General features: G+C 36.4%; 2 protein-coding genes across 4 annotated transcripts; both read right to left on the bottom strand.

The window, feature by feature from the left end:
* Nucleotides 1-21: 21 nt before the first annotated feature.
* LOC116300241 (uncharacterized) lies at nucleotides 22-12,936 on the bottom strand. Of its 2 annotated transcripts, none has more exons than XM_031709066.2 (3): nucleotides 12,751-12,936; nucleotides 1,493-1,689; nucleotides 22-364 (listed from the first exon to the last, which is right to left on the bottom strand). In XM_031709066.2, the coding sequence occupies exons 1-3, from the start codon at nucleotides 12,888-12,890 to the stop codon at nucleotides 207-209; spliced, it is 495 nt and encodes a 164-aa protein (XP_031564926.1). In that variant the 5' UTR covers nucleotides 12,891-12,936; the 3' UTR covers nucleotides 22-206. The 2 variants fall into 2 exon arrangements, with proteins under 2 accessions (XP_031564926.1, XP_031564927.1); XM_031709067.1 differs by lacking the exon at nucleotides 12,751-12,936 and adding an exon at nucleotides 4,925-5,103.
* A 1,806-nt stretch (nucleotides 12,937-14,742) lies between these two features.
* On the bottom strand, nucleotides 14,743-23,615 carry LOC116300242 (uncharacterized). 2 transcript variants are annotated; one of them, XM_089031466.1, is made up of 3 exons: nucleotides 23,490-23,615; nucleotides 15,727-15,887; nucleotides 14,743-15,171 (listed from the first exon to the last, which is right to left on the bottom strand). In XM_089031466.1, the coding sequence occupies exons 2-3, from the start codon at nucleotides 15,884-15,886 to the stop codon at nucleotides 15,017-15,019; spliced, it is 315 nt and encodes a 104-aa protein (XP_088887592.1). In that variant the 5' UTR covers nucleotide 15,887; nucleotides 23,490-23,615; the 3' UTR covers nucleotides 14,743-15,016. The 2 variants fall into 2 exon arrangements, with proteins under 2 accessions (XP_088887592.1, XP_088887591.1); XM_089031465.1 differs by lacking the exon at nucleotides 23,490-23,615 and adding an exon at nucleotides 19,839-19,966.
* Between the last annotated feature and the right edge of the window lie 960 nt (nucleotides 23,616-24,575).

Here is a 24,575-nt window from a genome sequence, read left to right as displayed (position 1 = left end):
GTATTAAAACGTTAAGCTCACTGTCGATTCACTGTTTTTATTCAAAGGATCCTTATCAATTATCAACAAGCAATATTCCTTATGTTATTCGATTCAATTCCTTTTCGTCATCAAATGCACTATCAGTTTCCAATGTCAAAAATATTTTAATATTCATTTAAATTTTTCTAAGCATGGCGTACTCAGTGGTACGTCGAGAGATATCTTTAACAGTATTCCATGACCTCCTCTGTTCGACATCCCTCGATACAACACTCTTCGATGTAATCTGTTGGTCTTGAGGGCTCTCCACTTTCACCGCGCTTAAACTGTCTTCCTCGCAAAAAACTCCTTGCATTCAGACTCGTCTCTACTGGATTTGAAGCTAAAAGATAGAGTAATATACATCAAGAATAGCACTACGATCAGCAGTACGAACTCAATGGACTATATACAAGTTAAAAACTGGAAACTGAGGCCACGGGAAGTTCTTACACTAGCGCATTATACTTGCGTCTCGATGCACTTCGCAGTCTTAAGTGTAGTGGAGGACTTTACGGGCTGTCACGCAGCTTACAATGCCTCCAACAGGGATAGGCTGTTGGACCGGGAGACAATCCCTTACTCTTATGCAAGCATTTCAACAGGTTCTTTTATGTTACCCATTTAAGGAAGGGTTGGGTGACAGGGCTCACAGTTTAATGGCCTTTTCCGAGAAGACTTAAAAGTCTAACCACTTGCAGACGTAATCATAGAGAAAGCACCTTCTTCTCAATTATTTTGAGTCTGTCTTCCGTGGCTTTAGCCGACGACTTTCCGCACGAAAGCTAAGCGAGTGATGTATAATAATTCCGTACACAAAACCAATTCCTGCAAACGTAGAATATACTGATAGATTTTCTGAAAGCCCCTCCGTAGCGTTCTCTTCCCTAACCACTCCGATACCCGCCTCGTGCTGCGCGATCGCCTACAGGAAGCCTACAGTGAGATTGGAACACAAATTTCCCATGTGAGCTGGCGAGTGTATTGCAATAGAAGATTTCCAAGACGCGCGTACTCATATTCGAAAACAAGGCATTTTTGGGCAAGATCTTACGCGAGCTATACGCAACACATACAAAAACTTTGATATAATGTTATTAAAGGAATATATACTTTCAAGTTTCTTTTAGCTTAGGAGCAGGATTGTGACGTGTGATGATTTTGAAAGCATACAGCTCACTTCAGACAAAATCTTCATTTCAAGAGTTGTAGAAATAATCCTATAACTCTATATTTTCCAAACGTTTCTTATGAACAATGCCCAAAAATGTCCCGTTTAATTTCACAGCAGCCATATTAGTGTACAAAACAGTACATTTTCAGTTTTTATTGTTTGGTACGTACACCAATATGGCTGCTTTGTCATGCGAATGAAAAACCCTCTATTGGCGCAATTCAAGGAAGTCTACCATTACACATAAAATGTTACTAAAGTAACGCATGCGCAGAATAGGTACTAGTGGCCGCTTACCATCAATAATTGACTTGCGCACTATTACACCACATTCTCTCATTAACATTTGATAGAAGTCGGATTTTGAAATACAAAACTTAAAGTCGATTTTTTTACAGTAGACGATGGTTAGGCAACAGACGAGGAAAAGACACAGCGTTAAAACACGTTCAGATGCCATTATGAAGTGGATGGAAATCACCCTGGAAGAAAGTCTGAAAGAGAAAAGAAAAAACACCTTTCAAAATCAATATTTTAACGAATCCTAAGACAGACTATGGGCTGATAGCCAAAGTCAGAGCATGGCTAAGACTCACAGATTGCGCAAATTTGCAACAATAATCTCTGGGCTGATTAACATCAGGGCACAGCTAACTCACAGATCGAACCCTGAAACAACCTCTGGGCTGATCTAAGTCAGAGAGCACGGCTAACTCACAGATAGAACCCTGAAACAACCTCTGGTCTGCTCTAAATCATGGCATGGCTAACTCACAGATAGAACCCTGAAACAACCTCTGGTCTGCTCTAAGTCAGGGCACGGCTAACTCACAGATAGAACCCTGAAACAACCTCTGGGCTGATCAAAGTGAGGGCATGGCTAACTCATAGATTAAACCCTTAAACAACCTCCGGGCTGATCAAAGTGAGGGCATGGCTAACTCATAGATTAAACCCCTGAAACAACCTCTGGGCTGATCTAAGTCAGGGCAAGGCTAACTCACAGATTAAATCTTAGAAAAGATATCAATAGGAAACTAGATGATAAAGGAAAATCCAGTTCTAGATTCCGATCGGATTCGAAAAGCGAGACATATACACACTTCAATACACATGAATCCAAGGGATTATTCTTTCAAGGATTAATACAAATAATAGTCTATCTGTCTAGCAGTGTACAATCCGCCCTGTCTGAGGTTTATTATGTTCTACTACTACACTCAATCTAGAAAAGTCCAACCTTAACCCGATCTGACTCTGATGTGTCAATCCGTTTCAAGATGGAAAAGGTAAAGATAGATTGTTAAGGTTCTTTCTAAACTACTTGTCTAGCGCTCAATGCATGCCAAGGGCAGCCATAATCGCGCGGAGCCTTTTACTAAGATGCACTATTATGGGCTCCGATCCCTATTATGGCATTTCAAAGCTGCAGGTGTCCATTCGCAGGTAAAGTTTAAGCAAACGGATCAGATAGTGAAATCAAACTCCCGCTCTTTCAGGGTAACTTTCAGTGTATGCCGGAAGCAATAGTCAGCATTTAACCGGCCGGTCAAGCTAGCTATTGACCCTTACAGTGAATAACACCACTAGTGGAAATACATTGTGGCACGTCGTCAATGACCGTATGACTATATGAAGCTGTAGCAAAGGTATACAGTAAGTAGCCAACACCCTAAGACTAATGCAGACTCAAGACACCTAGGGTGCCATCATATATCATACATCATGCATTGGACAAGCCAAAAAAGATCTTGTAAAGTATAACAACAATAAATTAAAACAATAAAACTCAGTACCTTAATAAATAGCGACGAAGAAAAATTCTGAATAGATACGTGGCTCAAAATGTAACTTCCTCAGTTTCTTTGGCTCGAAAGCAGAGCAATTCATGACGTATTTTTAAAGCAATACACTGCTCGTTAATTAATGAAACACTTGATTAACAAGATCACAAGGTCCTAAAGGACCAAAGTTAGCGACAATAATGAGCCAAAAAATTAAGGTTTTATTTGTTTCATTACCGGAAAGTAACTTTGATTGGATAGTAACTATTGTTTGAATAAGGCTTTGAGGGCATAGACTGCTGAGTTGACAAGCTGGAGGCGTAGTAATGATTCTGATTCCATATTAAACGGATTATAGGAATTAAATAAGGCTACTGTAAATAGTCACAGGATATCTTAACGTTTGGATTTGGGAAATTGTGAAAGAGGAAAAAAAAAAGACTCAGCATAAAGCGAATTTCCCCAAAATTTTATAATAGTGCTCTATCTGTTATCCGAGAAAATTGGTATCCGCGGGGTAAACATTCATCCATGATCCGGAGAATTCTTAAAGGGCTTCCTTTTTCCTTAATTAGTAAACTGAAAAGTGTTAGTACATCAAGATAAAAATTGTAAAAAGATGAAATTATCACCGGTTATTTTGAAAAGCTTTATTTACTTCGGCCTTGTTCCGATTTGAAATTAGATTTCACCCACTGGACGATACATGACTCAGTACTAGTCGATTCTTTAAGACGCACAACTGTCCAACGCCAAAATTTGATTGCCAAGATTTTATTCCTAATTGGTGAGCATCGTAGCCATAATAAAATAATTTCAAATGCGATAAATTAAACGTCTTCAGTAAGCCTTATGAAAAAATTATTGTTAACTACCGTGAAGCCGGAACTTCTCATGTTTATCAATCAGATACATATGGACTAAGAGGAGTCTCGCCTTAAAAAGAAATAGAGTACAAAAATCAGTATACGAATGAGTTAGATTTATAGGATTTAATGACCGTCCTTTTAGGGAAACCGTAATTACTGTTCCTAAGATTAAAAACTTGTGGGGGAATATCATTACAGATGGATCAAAATACTATAGGAAAGAGCGAGAGAGGTTCTTGTCACAGTCGATGATTGGTTTGCTTTGATGTTGCTACGACCAATTTATCAACTGTTTTATTTTTGCCTATATATATATATTTTTATAAATATATGTCATATTTTACCTGTAGCTTGGGTGCTGGTGCTTTTAGTTTGTGTATATATAAACTAAATAAGCCAAGTTCCAAATTTAGACAATGCTTGAACACTGTACTGAATGGAAGGATGGAACACCCATGAGTGGTCGAATTTAAAATTTCTTTCCGCGCGAAAATTTATTCAGCAGAATTAATGAACCCAATAAAAGTTCCTGATAAGAATGGAAATCACAAAAGTTTCGCTGCTCAATGAGAGCCTTAATAGTCGTTCGAGCCTGTAAACAGACTAGTAAGTTTATGATAAGATCACTAAATGTTAGAGCACCTGACTCATTCAACCGCTATTGAATAGACTCTGCCAGTGCTCGTATTCACATATATATGCATGTTTAAGCTAGAGTCGACGTTGTTAGTGAACCAAGAAAGATCTCGTCTTTGAAAAACGTAGTGACAAAGCACAGTCTAAACCCTTACCAAAACGAACTTCGTTGGTATAATTAAGAAAGTTGTGTTAATGTTGAGACACAATATTCAAAAACGAAAGTAGTTCACGAGCTTACAGTGTGTATAGAGGTAGCGACAGAAAGAAAAAAAAGAAGAAAGAAACGTAAAGAAAGTGTATTTGAAGAAATCCAGTACAATACACTAGGATGGTCAATATGGCGCGCCAGTATCAGTTCGATTCAATACCTTTGACGATTCAAGTACATCTACATTAAGTTAAACTGGGCATCAAAGCCAAGTTTAGCTTGTACTTACTTACTAATTGATCCAAATGACGTACTGTTATGTCTTAATCCTATAAATCCAATAGGTGCTGTGAAGAAACTGAATGTATTACTATCGCTGAGTGAGTAAAATCCTGTCTGTGATGGAGAATCTACTAGTGCGACAACGAAACGTGAACTTGATATTACAGTCATTCATATATTGTCGATGATATTCAAGATAATGGTGAAACTCAAGAATGCGAACTTATGCCAAAGAATTTAAAGCACACAAGCTGAAAACTGAATCTCTAAACAAACTATGCGTACCTTTTCTCTGAAGTAGCTTCGAAGCGTTTAGTTTAGTTTACTTTATTGCTGTGCTCTCTTATGCTGATGAAAGTTGGAGTAATCGCCAGTCTGCGTCAGTCTAAAGGGCTATGATACGAGAGAAAGCTGTTTTAAAATAGTATCATTCACTGGCGGTATGTATTTTTAATCGAAAGTTCAACAAGACAAAAGGGGAGAGTAGGAGCCGTGATGACGTACACAAGCTCTCATCCGCCAATCAAAACACTTGACGTTGTGAAACAAATTCTAAATGAAAAAAACGAGAATTGTAAATATTTTGGAAGAGAACAATCCAAGTATTTTGGTCAGTGGGCGTCGGGAGACTATAGGCCGTTGTTTCGACTGTAAGTATGATTCCAACGAGTGTGGTCTGTTATCGCTAATGAAGAGAGAGATAAGACTCGTTGAGTTAAATTAAGATGGTTTAAAAGGTTCACACTATTGGCAGTAGGTGTCAAATGGTTGGTACAGAGTTGCTAACTTGAATTTTTTATGCAGTCGACATTTCCCTTTGTCATAAAGCATTTCCCTTTGTCGTGCAACTGCAAATTAAAATGTTTTTGTCCAAGCGAAAATGACATTAATAGTTAAGGACTCCAGTCTTGATCTGATCTCGTTCATCACGAAGACTGGATGTGAATAACCTATGATATATTTTTTTCTCGTTTTTATGGTAAATTTGGTGTATTTTTGAAGCCTGACTTCAATTTCAAGTTAAAAAACATCTCAAAGATTCCTCCAGAACAGGAAGTAGCTCCTTACGTTCCCTATTTAGCTCATAATGTTGCTCGCCAGTTATTTTGGGGCGAAAATCCCAATACCTGCGTTTGTGGGTGGAAAGAATGGCTTGTTAAAGTAAATCGGCATCATTGACAAAAGAACTTTCTTGAGAAACAAAAAAGGTACTGTGTTTTTAATGGTTTGAAATGTGTAGTGCTTTGCAAATAAAAAGCTGTCAAAAATTCGATTGCATAAAAAATTTAAACTATTATTGTTAAGATGTTCAATGTACAGGTTTTTTTAAAAAGCTATTTATAGAAGGCCAATTTTTGTGTTAACCGTTGTTTGAAATGAAAGTCTTTTTTGACACAGAAGTTTGACTCCGCCAGCCCAGTCGTCGATGAGTTGTGTTAGAGATGACAGTTATGTTGACAGTTAAGCAAAAGAAAACCGTCGAAAGAAAGGAAATATCAAAGACTAGCCATAGTAACACACGTACTGTAATATCAAGGAAAAAGATGCCTCATTAATGACAGACAAAAGGCTAAAGCTCTCCGTAAAAGGTTAGCTATTAGGGGTCCAGATGCTGAATGAATGGAACATGAGGTCAAAAGGGGTCCAGATACTGAATGAATGGTTCATGAGGTCAAAAGGGGTCCAGATACTGAATGAATGGAACATGAGGTCAAAGGGGTCCAGATACTGAATGATGGAACATGAGGTCAAAGGGGGTCCAGATACTGAATGAATGGAACATGAGGTCAAAGGGGGTCCAGATACTGAATGAATGGAACATGAGGTCAAAGGGGGTCCAGATACTGAATGAATGGAACATGAAGTCAAAGGGGGTCAAGATACTGAATGAATATGGAACATGAGGTCAAAGGGGATCAAGAGACTAAATGTAATAGTGTCATTGCGGTCATTACTTGATTGTAGTATACAATGCTAGCTTTGTGTTTTATGACGAAATCGTATTCAATTTTTAAACCTAGAAATACCCAAAGCCGTTAAGTCACCGCGGAAATGGAAGCAAAACTTGTGTCTCTAAATCGAGACCATTTCCAATTTAAAATCTTAATACGGCTACTCTTTGACAGTGAAGCCAGTCGACTGGAAGACTGGTCGGGCCTTTTAGTAGGAATTACTATTCAGTAAAAGGTAAAAGTACCAAGAGATAACTAGCTAAAAGCTAGTGTGAGCTGCGTCGGTGTTTCTAATGAAGCAGTAATGATAAAAGGGTAAATTTTACACTGTGAAAAGATGAAAAAACTTACTGACGTTTCGGACGTTAGTCCTTCGTCGGAGTAAAAGAGCAAATAGTAAAAATATCAATTTAATTGACGGCTGTACAAAAATAGACGTTATTAAAAAAAAAAAGTTAACAACATCCTAATGTACCGGAGATAATCTAAATGAGCGAGACGAATATTGTGTAAAAAAGTACATTTAAATAAAACATAAAAACACGTCTTTGTTTTTACTAGCGTAACACTTAATAGCCACTGGTTAACAAACCTGATGCTCTCGTTGAATGATCGCATTAGAATTTAGAAGTTGAATTAGTTTTTGCCCCCCCCCCCCCCCCCCCGGGGGGGGGGGGGGAGGGGTACTCCCCTATATTTGCTATATGGGTACGTGCCGCCAAACAGGGTATGGTTTTCAGCATTTCTACTCTGGAACAGGGTATATAAAATCGCGCTCGCACTGGAACAATGTATATGAAATCACGCTCTTTCCTCTCTGGAACAGGGTTTTCAGCGATCTTGCTCTGGAAAAGGGTCAGGGTTCAGAGGGCTCAGCGGCACATCCCTACCCTAAAAAGGCAAGAGTACCCCCCCCCCCCCCCCCCGGGTTATTGCCGCTTTTTGTGTACGTGACAGAAGGATAGTCGGAAGAAATAAATAAACGTTTTCCCCATCATGTAGAAGTAATATCTATTATACTGAACATAATATTGCCGGAATTAATAATGGTGTTTTGATCTTTAAACATTAGCGAAATCATAAACAAATATGTAGAAAAGTCTTGATGGTAAATTGACGTGCAATTGACAGATAAATTAATTGATTTGTAAAGAAAGTAAACGAAATGAACAAAACAAACTTCTACCGACATGTGGACTATCGTATGGTCATCATGATGATTATTTGTCATAAAATCAATCATTTAATTCTTTATTTTTCGTCTTCGTGTTCGCCTTTCGTTTCTTTTTGTAATTCGTTTTTCCTTATTTCCTTTCTCTTTATTTCTTTCTTTCTTTCTTTCTTTCATTCTTTCTTTATTTCATTCATTCATTCATTCATTCTTTCTTTCTTTCTTTCTTTCATTCATTCTTTCTTTCTTTCTTTCTTTCTTTCTTTTCTTTCATTCATTCTTTCTTTCTTTCTTTCTTCCTTCCTTTCTTTCTTCTTTCTTTCTTTCTTTCTTTCTTTCTTTCTTTCTTTCTTTCTTTCTTTCTTTCTAACATTCTTTTTTTCTTCTTCTTCTTTTTTTCGCTTTGTCTTTTCCCCCCATGATTATTGCGTTTTGTTTTTAATTTGGCCGTTTCAACCTTTTTTATTCATTATTTTTCCTTTAATCGCTATTCTTTTCTTTTCCCTGTATCTTTTCCCCTCTTTTCTTTCTTTTTCGTCCATATCATCTCTACATTCTTTTCTGCTCATCATTTGCTTATCTCTCATCCCCCTCAATACTTGCTAATACGTTTTTTAAGGCGCATTCAATGGTCAGGAAGTACACTTTATTACTCGTAATGTACTCACTATATCTTACAGTTTATCGCTAATTTGGGGATTTTCTGATATTCACTTTGTCTATTTTTGTCGATACTGTGTGGGCAATTGGATATCTTATGCTTTTAATAGATACTTAGATAAAGAAACCCATTTAACTGAAAATTCGCGTACCTCTGATCAAATTAACTTGTTTGAAGATTGTGTGCGAATGCGTCCTCAGTTTGTCGGGCCTAGGGGTAGCGAAAATCCAGAGATAATGTACAGTCAGTTGTCACTTCTGTAGTGGCAAACTTGAATTTTCCTACATCGGATTTGAATTTTGTTCCCTCGAGTGACCTTGAATTGTTTTATGGTTATCCTTCCAACGAAACTCCTTTTATTGCGCGAAAGAAAAAGTGCCAAAAAAAAGTATACAAATAAGAGTTACGTTAGTATACAAAGATTATAAAGAATGGAGAGGTTCTAGAGGTTTTTCAACTCCCCTACCTCCCCCCCCCCCCCCCCCCCACCCCCCACCCCCCAACCCCCCACCCCTCCCACTCTCATTCGAAGAAGAGTTGCACGTTTTGTTAAATTTGTTCAGCATACTGAATGAACTTCAAATTGTGAGAGTATTGATGTTAGCGGACAGAAATTACGACAAATATTATTCACTTTTTTACTACACAGGATAATGATTAACTTCATCGGTGTTTAACACATGTACACGCATGTTTGAAGTACGAGTTACAAGCCCGCGTCTCGAACACTGAGAAGTTAAAACCTGTACAAGTCATAATAAGCCTGAAGCGAGATGACGTTTTACCCCCGTCTCTAGACCATAATCCTTTTCACACTGCTTTTGTTCTTTAATTATGACTATTGTTCCTGTATTCTTTAAGGAATCAAAAATTTTAATATGAAAGAATTTTAAAAACTATTATGGTATAGAGTCGGGGGTAAAACGTCATCTCGCTTCAGGCTTATTTAGCAGTCGTTAGCAGTAAAGTTGCAGTTGTACTGAGAAGTTGCTTGGACTTCTAATAAAGACTCTACCAGCAAATGCCCCGTAATAGTGTCAGCTGTTCTAGACCAGTGTCCAGCAACTGAGGTACTCCAACCGAAGCATTGAGAATTGAAATCGGCAGACGATTTTTTTCTATTCTAAAAATTATGTTAATTTTTTTGCTTGGAGTGATGATCAGGCATCAACGATTCTTATCCAAGCATGTACAAGGACCTCAAGCAGACAGACAATGTGTAGTGTTTTTTAGATCACTGATCGACTCATAAAGAGTCATAACGGTTTGGTCACGCGACCCAAATTTCGACAATTTTTACTTTTACCGGATTCATTTAAAATTCTTAATATTTTGAACTAGTTCTTGATGACTTATTTCTCAAACTTTAAAAAGAGAACCGCTGATATGAGAGACGATCATCAGATGTCGAATCTTGAATTAATCAGTAACGCATATACGATCCGAATCGAATTGCTGTAAATATAGTGAAGGCATCAAACCCGTGAAATAAAGGATACTAGTCGAGGTGTAAAAGTCAAATAGACACAAAAGAAAACAATGGAATCAAGGTCCGATAAAGCGTGTTAGTCTAATATCTATTTCGATGACTCTTCACTCTGCTGAATGGATTTGAAATTAGGTGCAACACGCGATACAGTCCAAAGTTTCAACCATGACTTGAATGATTCTTCAACTTTTAAAAAGAAAACAAATCCGTTGACGAAAAGAGAAGGCTTTTAAAAGAGGTACCATTGCAAGTGGATAAGAAAACTGGATTATAAAAGAGACCGTACAATCAAAGGAATGACAAGCTCAAAACTTTTCGAATTGGATTTATGTACAAACTATTGATATGCATTAATATATATAAGTCAGATGTTTCACGATTTACTACATTACCTTTGAGGACCTTTGAGGAGCTTTTTTCCAGTGGTTTCTTTTTGCTGGGAGTATATCTCCGTAAACGTTCTGTTAAGTACCAGTTTACAGCGCTACAATGCCGAGTGCTTTCAAAAACGGTTCTTAAATCTTAAATTCATAAAACTAACCCTATTGTGGTGTAACTAACAGCTGGGCTTATCCGGGCAGATGTGAATCCAACTGTTGAAATTCATGGAATCCATGAATAATATTATTGGATTAACTTTCTTTTGAATAAAAGAATAGAATGTTTGGTATGCTAACTGTAATTGTCGCTATGGATACGCCAAAATCTTCAATAATGCCTTATAAAAGACAGAATATTTTCAATGGTGAAAGCCATGCACCCCACACGTCCCGGCCCCCCTTTAAACAGAGCTGAATAGGCTTTAGCAGTTATATCATGAACCATTGCACACAACATTCATGGTTCAATACTTGAATTTTCTTATTGATGCGGGCTTTCACGGCGGCCATGTTGGAGGACTTTAACAAAAGAATTGTCAATGAATTCTTTTGTTATATCCTCCAACATGGCCGCCGTGCCTTTTGTTATTTAATTCTCTTGGGAATGGTTGAAAAAACCATCAATATTCCAACTTAGTAGAACATTTCGAATTTTCTAGATTTAGAATAAAGCGAAATGTCACATGCGAGGGAATGAACGAGATAGAGGAATTGCTATTCCGTGCAGTTCCACGCAATTGCAATGCATCCTCGGGTCCAGGGATAAAATTCTGTCGTTCGCTCAATTCTCGCTTCCAGGAAAAAAAACCCCTGTGCACGAATTAGGAAGCAGCCAAAATCTCAACCACATAAATTTGACACACTTCTGACCAACCCTTGTTACTGAATGACGATTTAGCACTGAAATGTTGAACGTCTCTGACGTCTTAAAGGGGGTTAGGTCTGTTGCGTAGAGGAAACGGGACGTCATTACTGATTGTTGTTGATATTAATTCTTGCTGTTTTTTATCATACCAAGATTATTCGCTTTGCAGACAGTTTGTAGAATAACCAAAATTTCTGCATTAAATTGTAGTGTATATTATTTTCTATCGTTTCATCAGTGCTGTCTAGTACTTTATAATACACCCAACACCCTCGATTCTGATTGGTCTTGAGGAGTACAATTAATCGTTAAATGTACTCCTCATGAGTATCTAATAAGTTGCTATGGGAACCATATAAGTACAACTTTATATCTGTGTTTTAAGCTTACAAAACATGTTCTTTACGACTAATCTTTTTATGCTTTTGAACTGCCCTTATATTTTAATTAGTTTTCAAAAGAGACAGATAAATGGCTCTGCTTCAATTATTTTAGTTTTGTTGAGTGTACTGTACTATAAATGAAAAATAGCACGACCTTCTTGTACAATTTGTAGTTAATAGATACTCGTAATGTTTTGAAAGTTATCAAATTGGACTCGCCTAAAGGCTCATGCAATTACAAGACTTTCAAAACATTAATCTTATCTATTAATAACGAATTGTACGTTTGTGCGATTTCCTAGTATAATATACTAAAAGTTTTCCGTCTTGAATTTTATTATCAGTTATGTGCGCAGTTTGAGTGGTTCATCTTAGAAGATCACAGCTATAAGAATCATCAGCAGTCTTTCCATATTCAATAATATTATGCCTTTTTCCTCGCTATTTCTGTAGTGATTTTTCGCAGTAAAATTGATCCCTCGATCGAATATTCAATAATAACGACTTCAAGGATTAAGTACTTATTATATTTATTTGCTATTAGGTAGAACAGGACGCACAGGACAACTAATTTTCAAAGGCGTGGGAAGGGTTTCTTGCTATGAGTGATTGCATACGCTAAAATAATGCTCTGTGTACATGCTTCTATGTCATGAGTTTTAAAAAGTTTTAAAGTTTTCTCTAATGGTTATCGAGTTTGAAGTCGAATAATTACTGTAAAACTGAATAGTGTTAAACTCCCGGCTCTAAAACGAATATCGAATGCAACGATTATTTTTTTCTTCTTTTGATTCCTTTTGTTCATAAGAATAACTAAAGTTATCTTAAGCCAGTAAGACTTAGCAAATATTTTATATTTGTACATAGTAAATTAAGTTAGAATTGATAAAAATAAAAGGTTATAACAATTGAAAGAATAAAGATATACTTACTCAGATGGGTAACAGTGTCTGGGATAAACGTACAAACGACGCGATGAAAGAAAGAAGCGTTTTGGTCTTATCACCTTGCTTTTCAATAATAGACACCCAACTCTCCCGGAAATGCGTTTTTTCCCTGGTTTTGTCTCCATAGCGAAAAAAATAATTAACGAAAATACATCACTGATTAGAAGATCATAATCTAAAGAGTAAATATGTCCTTGGGTCATAATCTTAAAAAACTATTTGAATTAATATTATTGGCGTGGTGTTATTCCATGTGGGAGGGTTTGGAGTACGTTAAGAAAAGGATGTGACGATTCTGGCGTCCTTATTGAAGATCCGGAGAATGACCGTATATTCCGCTCGTTTGTTCCTTTTTTTAACGAGATTTGACGTCGTAAGACTTCCCTACAAATTCTAACCCTTTAGGCTTTAACTATTGCTCGGAAATCAGACAATATTCTCGGAAAAGGAATCTTATATCGAGATAGATACACAGTTAGCGAAGCAAGCGAAAATATAATGGCGGCGAATTTTGAAGATGAAAAAGCTTAACTCACACCTGTAAAAACAAAGCGACGGAACGGCTGTACTTAATTAGTATATATAAATATGCAGAAGCGTTCTTTTTTGTTAATTAATATATTAACATAATTGCAATGGAGGCATTTTTGAGGATAATTCATTTTCAGTTAATGATGAGGATAGCGTCTACGTTTTTGCTCTTCAGAACGAGTATTTTTGACCACTAGGGCCTCTTAGGGCACTCGACTTACTGTCTTTACGGGCTCTCCGTTTTTCTTAATATTTGTATTGTTATCAGTACGTATTGTCGTTTAATCGACTATCTGTATGCTTGGCCATGCCTGGCTTTATCTCAGAGTCGTTGTGCAAGTCAAATTAATAACTGATAAGGACAGCAAAAGACATCCATTCCTTCGACTTACGTATGTGATCTGTCGGTTAGAAGTCATTAGCTGACGAGATTAGAGTTCCAATTAGCTTTAACAGGAGCTTCAAATGAGAGAAATTAAAGATTTCTTTAACATTTCTGTTTTCACGCACCTTAATCGTCTTTACGACACATCCAGATGTTCTGTTATCATTTCTAAAGAGATAAGCTTCATCTAGCAAGTGGTTTGGAAAAAAATTCAAGAATCGAAAATACTACACAAAATAAAAAGGATGTCGTACCATGAGGGTTGAATGAAAAAAATTCTTAAATTACAAGTTTTCAGGCTGGAAAAGTCTTAAAGTAAAATAGTAAAGAGCCAATCTTTTTTGGTATTTTGAAATTTGGGAAAGCAGAAAACGAAAACGGCAATTGGAACTTTGCACTGGCTGCCACATCATTTACTAATTTAATTTGAGAGAGATCTACTGATATCCACCTCTTTCTATTTCTGTTATCCCATTTTCTTTCGAGGTAAAAAAATGCTAAGAAAGCGTTCATTTTAATTATACCCCTCGGTGGAAAAGGAAAATTTTCCAAAACCGCAGACAAAACTCACCGGTTAAATTGTCAGCGCATTAGCAAGAGACACTGAGTCAAAACTCTCCCGGGGGGAAGTTGAGTACAGATAATGTAAGATTGGTAAAGATTATGTTTTAGGATCAATAGAAAGAGATTTTAATCTTACCCATTATTGAATTTTAAAATTTCTTGATGGAGGGAAATTGCTGTAACGAGTACAAATACGACGGCAATTAATTACCCACCAAACGCTGAAATAGTCATCATCAGCTACGAGTTTGTTGTACGGACGATATGTCGTCATATCGCCTGTTAATTTATCATTAATGGTACAAGTTACTCAGTAATGTGTTGAGTATAGATCGAGTAGGTAACACAGTGCCTAATGTCGGCGCTTCCAGGGATTTCTGAATATCATTTTATAAAATATTTATTTGTAAGGCCACAACAAACGAACAAATTTTATGGGTTCTTAACTATTGGGGAATTAAGAACCGAAGTAAACGTAACATTGACGCCACTCTCACAACTGTTCAAGAAACTTTAATTTCAATTTATTTGTACTTTTGATATTATTACCTAGATATTAAGATGAAAAGAGGGACAAAGTTAATAAAGAACAAGTCAGCATTGCGTGCGCGCGTTTTGTAGACAATTAAAGCCATCATTTTTCCATCTGAAACGATTTGTTTTATATAGAGATTTCTTTAAAGACTAACTAACAAATGCAGCTATATGCATCTTGTTGTGTTGTTTTTTCAGGTGAATGGAGCTTGACGTGAATCGACGTTGAGCCCGCGCTTATTGTAGACAGCAGAAGCTCGTTACCTCCTGGTCACTACAGCCAATGTCTCGCTCGCAGCACTCCTCGTGGAAGGTTACGTAATCCTGGATTGTCATTGGTCGACAGCCGTTTCTCTTTGATTGGAATTTGCTGGCTCTCTTTCTTTGAGGAACTATACAAGAAGTATGGAGACGTTTAAATAATTTTGTTTATTTCATATTATTAATGTCAATAATCATTTTTTAAAGTATATATATGTATGGAGACGTTGAAAATGTTTTTATTTGAGCGAGTCGTACACGGGTAAAAACTGTCTGCGCATGCTCTGGGTCCGTATGCAAATTAGTCGCCAACGTCTTCGTGCCATTGTAAGACTATTGGTCAGCATGTATATTCAGTATTTAAAAAGGATTTATACAGTTATTTCAAAAAAGATTGAATACTGAATACTGCATACTGAATAGTGCATTCCAAGACCAAAGGGCATTGTGAGTCTCGTTAATTTGAAATAAAAAGTAAATATACAGATTAACTCTCTACATGTAGTTAGTATATTGTTTCAGATGGAGTACACTAAAAATAGAATAAATAATTATTATTAATTCTACTTTAGACAATGTCACTATTCAGTATGCAGTACTCAATATTCGACCTTTTTTGAAAGAGCTTTATATTTAGTACTTAAAAGGGTTTTATAAACGATAAATATGAATACTCAATATATTACCAGATCTGTTGTGTAAAACAAGGGCATTCTGGCAGTTGTACTGAAGAAATAGATCAATTTCTCTAACACTGTGCATGCAGTACCTCCGCGCATGCGTAGTACTTGCCATCAACACGACGACAGCCAGGAAGCCAAGAAAAAACACTGTCAGAGTCTTCATCCTGTAATAAAAAACCCAATTATCAAAGTAGAACCAGTAGACTTCCGATGTTTCGTTTTAAGTTTGTACGATTCAACAACACTACTTTGTCGTAGTTTTGTTTATCAGGATGTGTACAAATTGTAAAGAATTATTTTGGTCTTATCGTCCCTACTCAGTCTCTCTTACTTAAAGCAAGGCACGTAAGAAGCAATGCTGAAAATATCCAGTGGGGGCGATAGAGGGGACTAACCATTCTTTTATTTACAGCTAGGAATGAATAATGGCCAACAGCGTTGGATAATATTTGGTGGATTTGATTCCTTTTGCTTGTGTTAGTGACTAAACAAAAGATTCCCTACGTACTGATCTGTGTATCTATCACCGAGGGGGGCCTTAATCTTTAATTCTCTTTTCGATGTTTTCCCACGGATGAAAGAATATACAATAAGATTATACAAAAATATACGTATACTTTATTCATTTTTAGCTTCTAAAGAAGAAGAGAAAAAGCACGCTCATTCTCGCCGTGTTCTAAAATTCTTTGCTCGGTAGGATTTCTTATTGTATATTCTATTTTTATCCAACTTTTATAAAAAGAATTCCTTCTAATAAAAGATTCTCGGATCTAAATATATCGAGGGATTTATTAATGGTATAACATCACATGGACTTTTCCACGTGGGGAGGGTCGATTTATAATATTGTCGATGTAAAACGCGTTTCTTATATAAAGGAAAGGATCTGAGGACAGGTCTAATATAAATCTGATGCAAGGGAATCTGTAATTCCATTTTTAACCCTCATTGAGATTTTAAGAAAGCGTTAACATAAAGATATTGCGCACTTCTTGTACCACGAAAACATGTTTATTTTATTCCTTCTTCATTTTTGCCAAAGTATTTTTTTTCTTTTGAGAAAAAGGGAAAAGGAAAAAGACACAATTGCACCGAACAAAATGAAGCGCCAGATGTTTGAAAACTACGAAAAGAAAGAAAGAAAGAAAGAAAGAAAGAAAGAAAGAAAGAAAGAAAGAATTAAAAATGGAATGAGAAGTGTGTGTTGGTGGAAGACGGAGCGCCTTGATAACAAAATACGTAAAGGAAATGGTTATATCAGTGAAAAACGTTTTAAATACGATTTCTAACGGATTCTAAAAATAATAATCGACTACTGGTCTAGCCCTTCCCAAGCATTCCAGAAAGGTTTTTTTTTCAACTCGACTATCTATAACTAAGATAAACAAACTTTAGTGTAGTGAATTTAGGCCTCGCCCCAGATAAATCACGAGAAATGCGTGCAAACTGAATATATATCGATAACTATACGCTGGTATCTTGAAAAGGATTGAATTCTGATATATTTCTTCAAGGCTTTGATTATCAGATGTAAGAGATCGATTCGAACAGCTTGTCAATGCTAAAAACCTTAACAATGTAGACATTAACGGACTATTTAAATTGAATTAAAGCTGTAGCTTCCTGGATAGTAAGGGAAAATGGCATGGCTAGCTCGCCCTTTCGATATGTTCAGTGATAAAGCTTGACGTATTGAGGATCGATATGTTCGCAGACCATTGTTCCCCGGGGACTTAGGTTAGGTTAGATGGTAGACAGAAGATCTTACTCCGGCTGAGATTGCTTCTATGTTTGCTTAGGTATTGCTAGCTAGCCCTTTCGATGTGTGTCAGCGATAAAGTTTGACGTATTGTCGGTTCCCAGACGATTGTTCCCCAGGGACTTAGGTTTGATTAGATATAGTTGAAATCCTAAGGGCTGAGATTGATTCTAAGTTTGCTAAGAATAATGGCATGGTTAGCTAGCCTGCCCGGCAGGCGATATCTCTGGGGTTTGGTTAGATGTTAGACGGTCCTTGGGGCTGAGATTGAGTCCTAGTTTGCTAGGGAGTTCAATGATTACGATAAAAGATAAAGTCCTTTTCTAAGGAACTTGGTATAACACTATGTGTATTAAATATATTCCCTTTAGTTTAGTTTTTACAGCTTGTATATTGCATGAAAGAATCACGCACGACACGCACAAAGGGTTTTGTTCGTGGATCCTGAAATTCTTAGAGTCACGATTTCAAAGTTTAAACAGCTTTATCGCTCGAGGCAATAATGGAGCTGATGAACAATGAGACTCTCTTAGATCGAAAAAAAAAATCTTTGTTTTGACCTTTTTTGAATAAAATGGTAAAATGACAAAGCATTTCTTTGTCTTCCGTATGTTTATGCCACCAAACATCTTCAAAAAACTTGAGTGTCTTTGAAACCTGTTTTCTAATGTGTGTTTTTTTTCTTTTTTTTTTCTTTTTTTTTTTGTTCTTTCTCTCTCTCTCTCTCTCTCTCTCTCTCTCTCTCTCTCTCTCTCTCTCTCCCCTATCTTTTTTATTTGTGTGTGTATGTGTGTCAGCATTCGATCGAGTTTCAATTCGGCTTTTAAACCAGACGTCAATAATTTGATCAAGAGATCCAAACTGTCCTATTTAAGTATTCAAATTGCTCAGTATAACCGGTATCTTTGATATAATTTCTTGATTAAGCAGAGAAAAAAGAGCTCTCCTAATGGTCTGTAAAGCAAATATCCGTCTGCTTGTCTTGGTTAAACCTTAGATAACGCAACAGCCATCGCCTCGAGTCGTTACGGCTTCCTTGTCCTAATTAGTAGAAAAAATCCTAACGCATCTCAAGAGGATTGATTTTACCGTTGTAAATAACACACATTTAAAGTAAAAAAAGAATGTTGGAAATTCGGTATACTGAGTGAACTGAATTGTCTCAAAAACATTAGTGACTCTCCTTGGTCGACTAGAAAAAGAACCTGTTAAACTGGCTAGTTTAGGATGCTGTTTGTAACTTTATCGACAAAGTTTCAAAACAGCCTCTTGCGCGTATGATAAGACCATGCTCTCAAAGTCTAATTTGAATTTTTTTCTCGAGCAGGAAAAGAATCCATCAGTTAGTTTTCAATGACAAGAGGGACATTTTTGGTTTACACAGATGATCTAAGCCTTATTTTAAGATACCAAAATCTTTCACACAAGCTTCAGATTAGATAAAGTAACGACTCAACGAAAACGATTATACGATTTTCGAGTTTCTGAGTTGACGAGATGTGTCTGTCAATCAGTTAGGCATTAATATAATTAATCTAGTTCAAGAAGATGCTGAATCTATCTTATCTTTCTTTCTTCATTTCTTTCTTCGTTTGTTTTATTTGTAACAATTCTGTCTCGTTTTTGTCGTCATTTATTCATATATTCATTCACTCGCTCCTTTTCTTTCATTCTTTCTTTCTGTGGCTACGTACGTTCCCTCTCCTTCTCCTTACTATCTTTTTATTTCAATCTTTACTGTTCTGTTTTCATTTCTTTTTTCCACAATTTTCTGTCTTTCAATCGATTTCCCTTCACTCAACAACACACGGCTAACTAACGTCAAATATCAACAGTTTTAAAAAGACTAACTTTTTCTTTAAAAGTGAATATCACACATAATATTAGCACCTTGAATTAATGCCAAAAAACTAGAAACCAGTGAAATACTTAGGGAATCATTATTTTTAACAGCCAACCGTAACTTTACTGACCTCAATGAATAATTGAAAAGCTCTACTTCCTTCCACTAAGTTTTTTTCTTTTACTCTTTGGTACACAAGGTAAGATATAAAGTAAACACAACAACAGGCAGAGATATTCGTAGTTAATTTGAGTACTATGGGATGAACCTTTATGAATGAAAAAAACTCCTTTCAAATTAAAAACGAATAGCAGTTATGAAAAAATTTAAATATTGATCAAAAAACATTCTACCTAAACTTGATTCGAATATTTTTTGAAAGTCAATTTTGATATCAAAAGTTTCTAAGAGCGAGTTATTTCATTATTTACGCGCTAGCTGAATAATTTGATTTTAACGTTCAAGTTTATGATATACAAGAATGAAGATGATAACTAGCTTAACTGTACTTACTCTTTAAACTTCAATGGAATCAAAATCTTGCGAGTGTATGTTGTTAATCTGCGTATGCGTTGAAGGTCGCGTTTTAACTGATCGAGTATCTTGGTAGAATACCTAAGTCGATGTTAGGCGTGTATGGTCATTGGTCTTTCCCACGCATGCGTAGTTCATCAGGCATCTTTATTCTCTCGACCAAACGTAAACAAACGCCTTGTTCCGGAAACTAAGTCCCTTATCCCCGCGAGATTCACAATAAAGCTACGCAGAGAAAAACTGCTGCGTATTATAATCTGTATCGCGGATTTAAAGGTTCCTGGAGTGAAAATAAAACCGCTTTGTGTCGTGATCGCATTAAGTCCCATTTAATGAATTTCATCTAACTTTCTTTTCAAGTATTCTTGAGAATAAGGGAATAATAACGACACGAGAGGGTTTTCATTGATGGGATGAATTTAGGCAATCAAGCGGTTTACATTCTGTTAATTAATATAATCGTAGTAGAGAATCTACTAGGTTCGAAGAACGAGTTTACGATTACACCTGTGATCAGATGGTGACTTTATTAAAGAAAGGCTAGCCAGCAAGATTACACAAAGTAATTTAATTCGAAATTCTATGCCTGAGATAATAAATTACTGTGTTATAAATAAACCTGTTCTCTAAGAAAACCCAGAAGTATATTCCAGTATGTTTGCGCGCAACTACATAAATGCCATAATACTTGAAGTCTCCGTGATTGAATTTTTAAATGATGTCATACGCAGAGGCGTAGGAATGAGAAAAAATCACCTTGAACGGAGTAACTTCTAGACTGATCTAATGATATTTTTAGATTAACTAGGCCAATTAACTTGAATATATTTGCAAGCTAGAAAGATGCTTGAGCTTGATTGTACGTCGTTTAACAAAAGTTTTTTCTACTTAAAGTTCTCTAGTTTCGAGTTCTTCTCTACTCAGCCTATTAAATATCGCGCGTGGATAATGCAATCGAATAAAACAACCTGAAAATGGCCTACATTTTTTAATATTACGTTACGCCTTACTCATTTAACTCAGAAAAGTATAAGTCTGTAATATGTAGTAGCTTATTTTATTATGTGTCCCACGCAGCCTAATGAAAATCTTAAATAAATTAACCCGAGTGAGTGTTGATATAAGATCTGCCGGATCCCGTGGGATTAGCATTGATCTCGCGGGACTGTTCCTTGACTTGGATCCTTGACTTGGATCCTTGAATTACCACCTGATTGGCTAAAGACAATAGCTTCAAGTTAAGGTAAGAGCTGACTGGTTTTCCAATTTTTTCGATGGGCCTAGGGGGAAGGGGGAAGGGGAGACTGCATGTTTTCTTAAATAACTGGAAGGGGAATTACGTAATATTGACAGATATCAGATATCAAAGGGTGGATTACTCAGTAGCAACCACTAAAAACTGTTGGGGGGGGGGGGGGGGAGGGCAGGTAGATATTGACAGAAATCAAAGGGGGAGGGGGGTTAACTCAGTATAGTAACCACTAATGTAGGGGACGGGGGGGATCATAAAGAAATGTAGTGCCTCTTTGGGAGGAGGGGGATCAGCTTATCTTTTTGACCCCCCGGGGGATAGATAATGACCGGTCCTCATATAGATTAGGTTTTTTTGAATAAATGTATGTTTTCATTCGAACACAAGATGCACCTTTGCAGTGAGGAAAACTAAACCAAAACCATTTGTTTAAGAACTTAACACAGATATTACTAGCGCACCCTAAGCTGAGCTAGGCGCTGTATACGTAAGTCGTTAAAAGACTCTTTTTAGGTCTCCACTTCTATAAATCCTCTTTGAATCAAGAATATTCTATGATGGCGCGCAGCTGAAAAATATTTTTTCTGTCTCCACAACACCGTATTCAAGTGAATACGAACACTCAAAATATGAGCGATATACTAATTGAGCTACGTAGTGTTTTGGTTTTAGATCTAAAGGTTAAATGAAAACGAGTTATCTTCTAATTGGTCGTGGGCTGTTGTTTACTGTATACTGTGGTACATGTTATGATAAACGTTTCTTTTTCTTTCTTCTGGATATCAATGTAGCTCTCATCGGGCGGGACCATTAAAATAAACAAAATAATGTCTTAGTAAATTTTTTGAATAAGAGTTCAAAAACAAATGTTTTGATTAGCTATTTTCTCGACCGCGAGCTGTCCCACTTTCCCTTCAGACTCGGTTATAACGAATGTTTTGACCGCTAGCAGTTTACTTTTTTTCTTGAGGTAAGAAATACTGAGATTTCGCGAAGTTTCGCGAAGTTTCGTTTATCAAGCTCCTATTTAGTTGGATGTAAATTAGTTCTTAATAGTGGGTTACAAATTTAATATATATAAACACCTATTTCAAAAAAACGTTGTCGGTCGGGGATTTGAAATCGAAAATCTGAGCCCGAGTAACACGCTGCAAAATGTAATATCATATAGCTATATACAGCTTTTACAAAAAAGGTTGAATACTGAATACTGCATACGGAATAGTGCATTCCAAGACCGAAATGCATTGTGGGTCATAGTGACATTGTCTAAAGTAGGATTAATAAGTATTATTTATTCTATTTTTTGTGTATTCTATCTGAAACTATATAATAACTCAACTCAAATTTGGATTTTTACAGAGGGAGGAAAAAACAGAGAACCATACGCGGGCGAAAAAACTCTCGTGGCATGGAAGAGAACGACACATTGAACAAACTCTTCTACGTGTTGCGCACGTAGGGCTCGAAAAACTAATGGTAGCGATGCATTGAATATCGGAACGAGATTTTCAGTTTATTAGAAACTCAATTGACATGGTTACGCTAGAACTCCCGGAAGTATTTTTGCAGGTACTCAACGAATATGGACGCCATATATAATTTTTTTTTTTTGGCGATTTTAAAGGAATGACTTTGGCGAGACTATGAACAAAAATCACGAACTTATCATTATGATCTCCTTTTGAGCATAAGATTATACTTTGTGATTACGGGGGAAAAAAAGAAGAGATCCGAGTAGTTAAAGGGGCTGCTAGCTTTTCCTCTCACAGAACAATTAAACAATCATTACCAAAAATCGCAGTTTCATTATAAAACTCGGCCACTTGCTGTCATTCAGTCAGCTTATCTCATCATCTCTTCATCCGTAAGTTCTCGTAAAGAAAAAAAAATCAGTCTGCAGCGACCCTAAGATATCATCCATTATTATTAGACACTATTTTACAAACAAGAAAAAAACTTTTGTCTCGTACTTAAATTAAAAATTCGCAGACATTTCGACTAGTTTTTTTAGCCGTACTTCTTCTGAAGCTCTCTCGTTACACCACACTTGATTACAAGGTTCGTAATTTACCTATTACGCACACACTTGATTAGTGGAGTTCATTTTGGTCTCTGAGTTGCAACTGGGCCATTTTGATCCATGTGTATTCGTAGTCACCTAGCTTTCTAAAAAGGCCGTTCCATTTATGAAAAATCCGCATAGTGTATTGAGATTTTTCCTGGCTTAATATCAAGTGTCGATATGGTTATTTTTATATCTTAGTTAGGCCAATTGTTTCCTCATTGCTTTCAGTTCGACTCCGTTGAGCCGCGCCACTGCAGTAGTGAATAGCGATAACAAAGTACTCTCAAAAAAACATGGTCAAATAACTCACCTTCTGTAACCAATTCTCTAATATCTCTTTACTAACGTTGTAGTATCTGTAATATATAATATTTAGTACTTATTTCTGAGCTTCATGTGTGTGTGCACTCTGTTAAATACAACAGCTTGTTTGACGTTTACAAGTTTTATGCATAATTGATATCAATGATATCCGCATGGTTGATTCCAACAGATTAACACCTTTCAATGAAAAAGATTTGATCGATCTAAAACGATTGCGTATTGTAATTAATTTTGAATTTAGATCATATGTAGTCCAGAAACCTTGAAATGCTTCACAGGAAGTTTATTTAACAAGTGCTTTTGACTGATTGTCCTTCGCTTTAAAGGTCTTTTTTGCGCTTTTACTCGCTAGTCTAATATAATTCTGATTACTTAGTTATATACGAGATTTTACTCCGTTTCCTGCACCGGTGCGATAAAATTGATAGCTCAGTAATTAGTTTAGCGCCGCTATTTTTATCAATGCGCGATTTCGACTGAGCTTCTTGTACGTGTGTGCTCGTCAAAGGTTGCGCAAATTAACAAACAAACTAGGAGGTTGCGCAAATGAAACTAAAATAAGAAACATACCGGAACCCTTGCGCAAATGAATGAATAGAGTCAAAGGTTTCGAAGATGAAAAAGAAAAAAAGAACAAACTATAAAAATAGCATATTTGAAGCCTTGCGCAAATGAATATAAAACCGCAAATGAAAAAAGAAAAAGGAAAACAAGAAAAGTAAATAAATGAAAAAGAAAGTACATTAAAAAAGGGAAATATTTGAAGAAGTCACGATTAATCAAAATTCTCTCCAAAGTCGCGCAAATGAATCAACAGTCATTAAATCGGCCTTATCCTCGAGTATATTTATACTTCTAAGTATTCAAACAAAAGGAATCCCTGAGGGGTCGGTCAAGTTGCTCTAAGCGTCTTATCTACTTCAAGCCTTCTTTAGAACCCCCGCAATCACGACCTATCTTCCCACTTTGCAAATCTCAGTAAATATAAAAAAAGCCAGCCATAAGAAGATTAATTATTTATTTCTAGAAGTTTCGATTAATAGATCTCTTTACCTTGGTTGTAATTTTTTTT

The sequence above is a fragment of the Actinia tenebrosa genome, unplaced genomic scaffold (genome assembly GCF_029948245.1).
Source record: "Actinia tenebrosa isolate PJP-AT-01 unplaced genomic scaffold, QUT_ActTen_1.0 PGA_scaffold16__25_contigs__length_10494907, whole genome shotgun sequence".
NCBI lineage: Eukaryota > Metazoa > Cnidaria > Anthozoa > Actiniaria > Actiniidae > Actinia > Actinia tenebrosa.
Note: the sequence above shows the minus strand (reverse complement) of the source record. Positions and strands in the feature narration are given on the sequence as shown.

Excerpts from the sequence above, each read along its gene's own strand:
- LOC116300241 (XM_031709067.1), bottom strand. The coding sequence starts at position 5,088 with ATGACTGTAATATCAAGTTCACGTTTCGTTGTCGCACTAGTAGATTCT. Across the intron at positions 1,690-4,924 it reads TCATTTGGATCAATTAGTAA|ACTTTCTTCCAGGGTGATTT; the intron begins GTAAGTACAAGC and ends TTTCTCTTTCAG. Across the intron at positions 365-1,492 it reads GCGCAAGTCAATTATTGATG|CTTCAAATCCAGTAGAGACG; the intron begins GTAAGCGGCCAC and ends TCTATCTTTTAG.
- LOC116300242 (XM_089031466.1), bottom strand. The coding sequence starts at position 15,886 with ATGAAGACTCTGACAGTGTTTTTTCTTGGCTTCCTGGCTGTCGTCGTG. Across the intron at positions 15,172-15,726 it reads TGTTTTACACAACAGATCTG|TTCCTCAAAGAAAGAGAGCC; the intron begins GTAATATATTGA and ends CTTCTTGTATAG.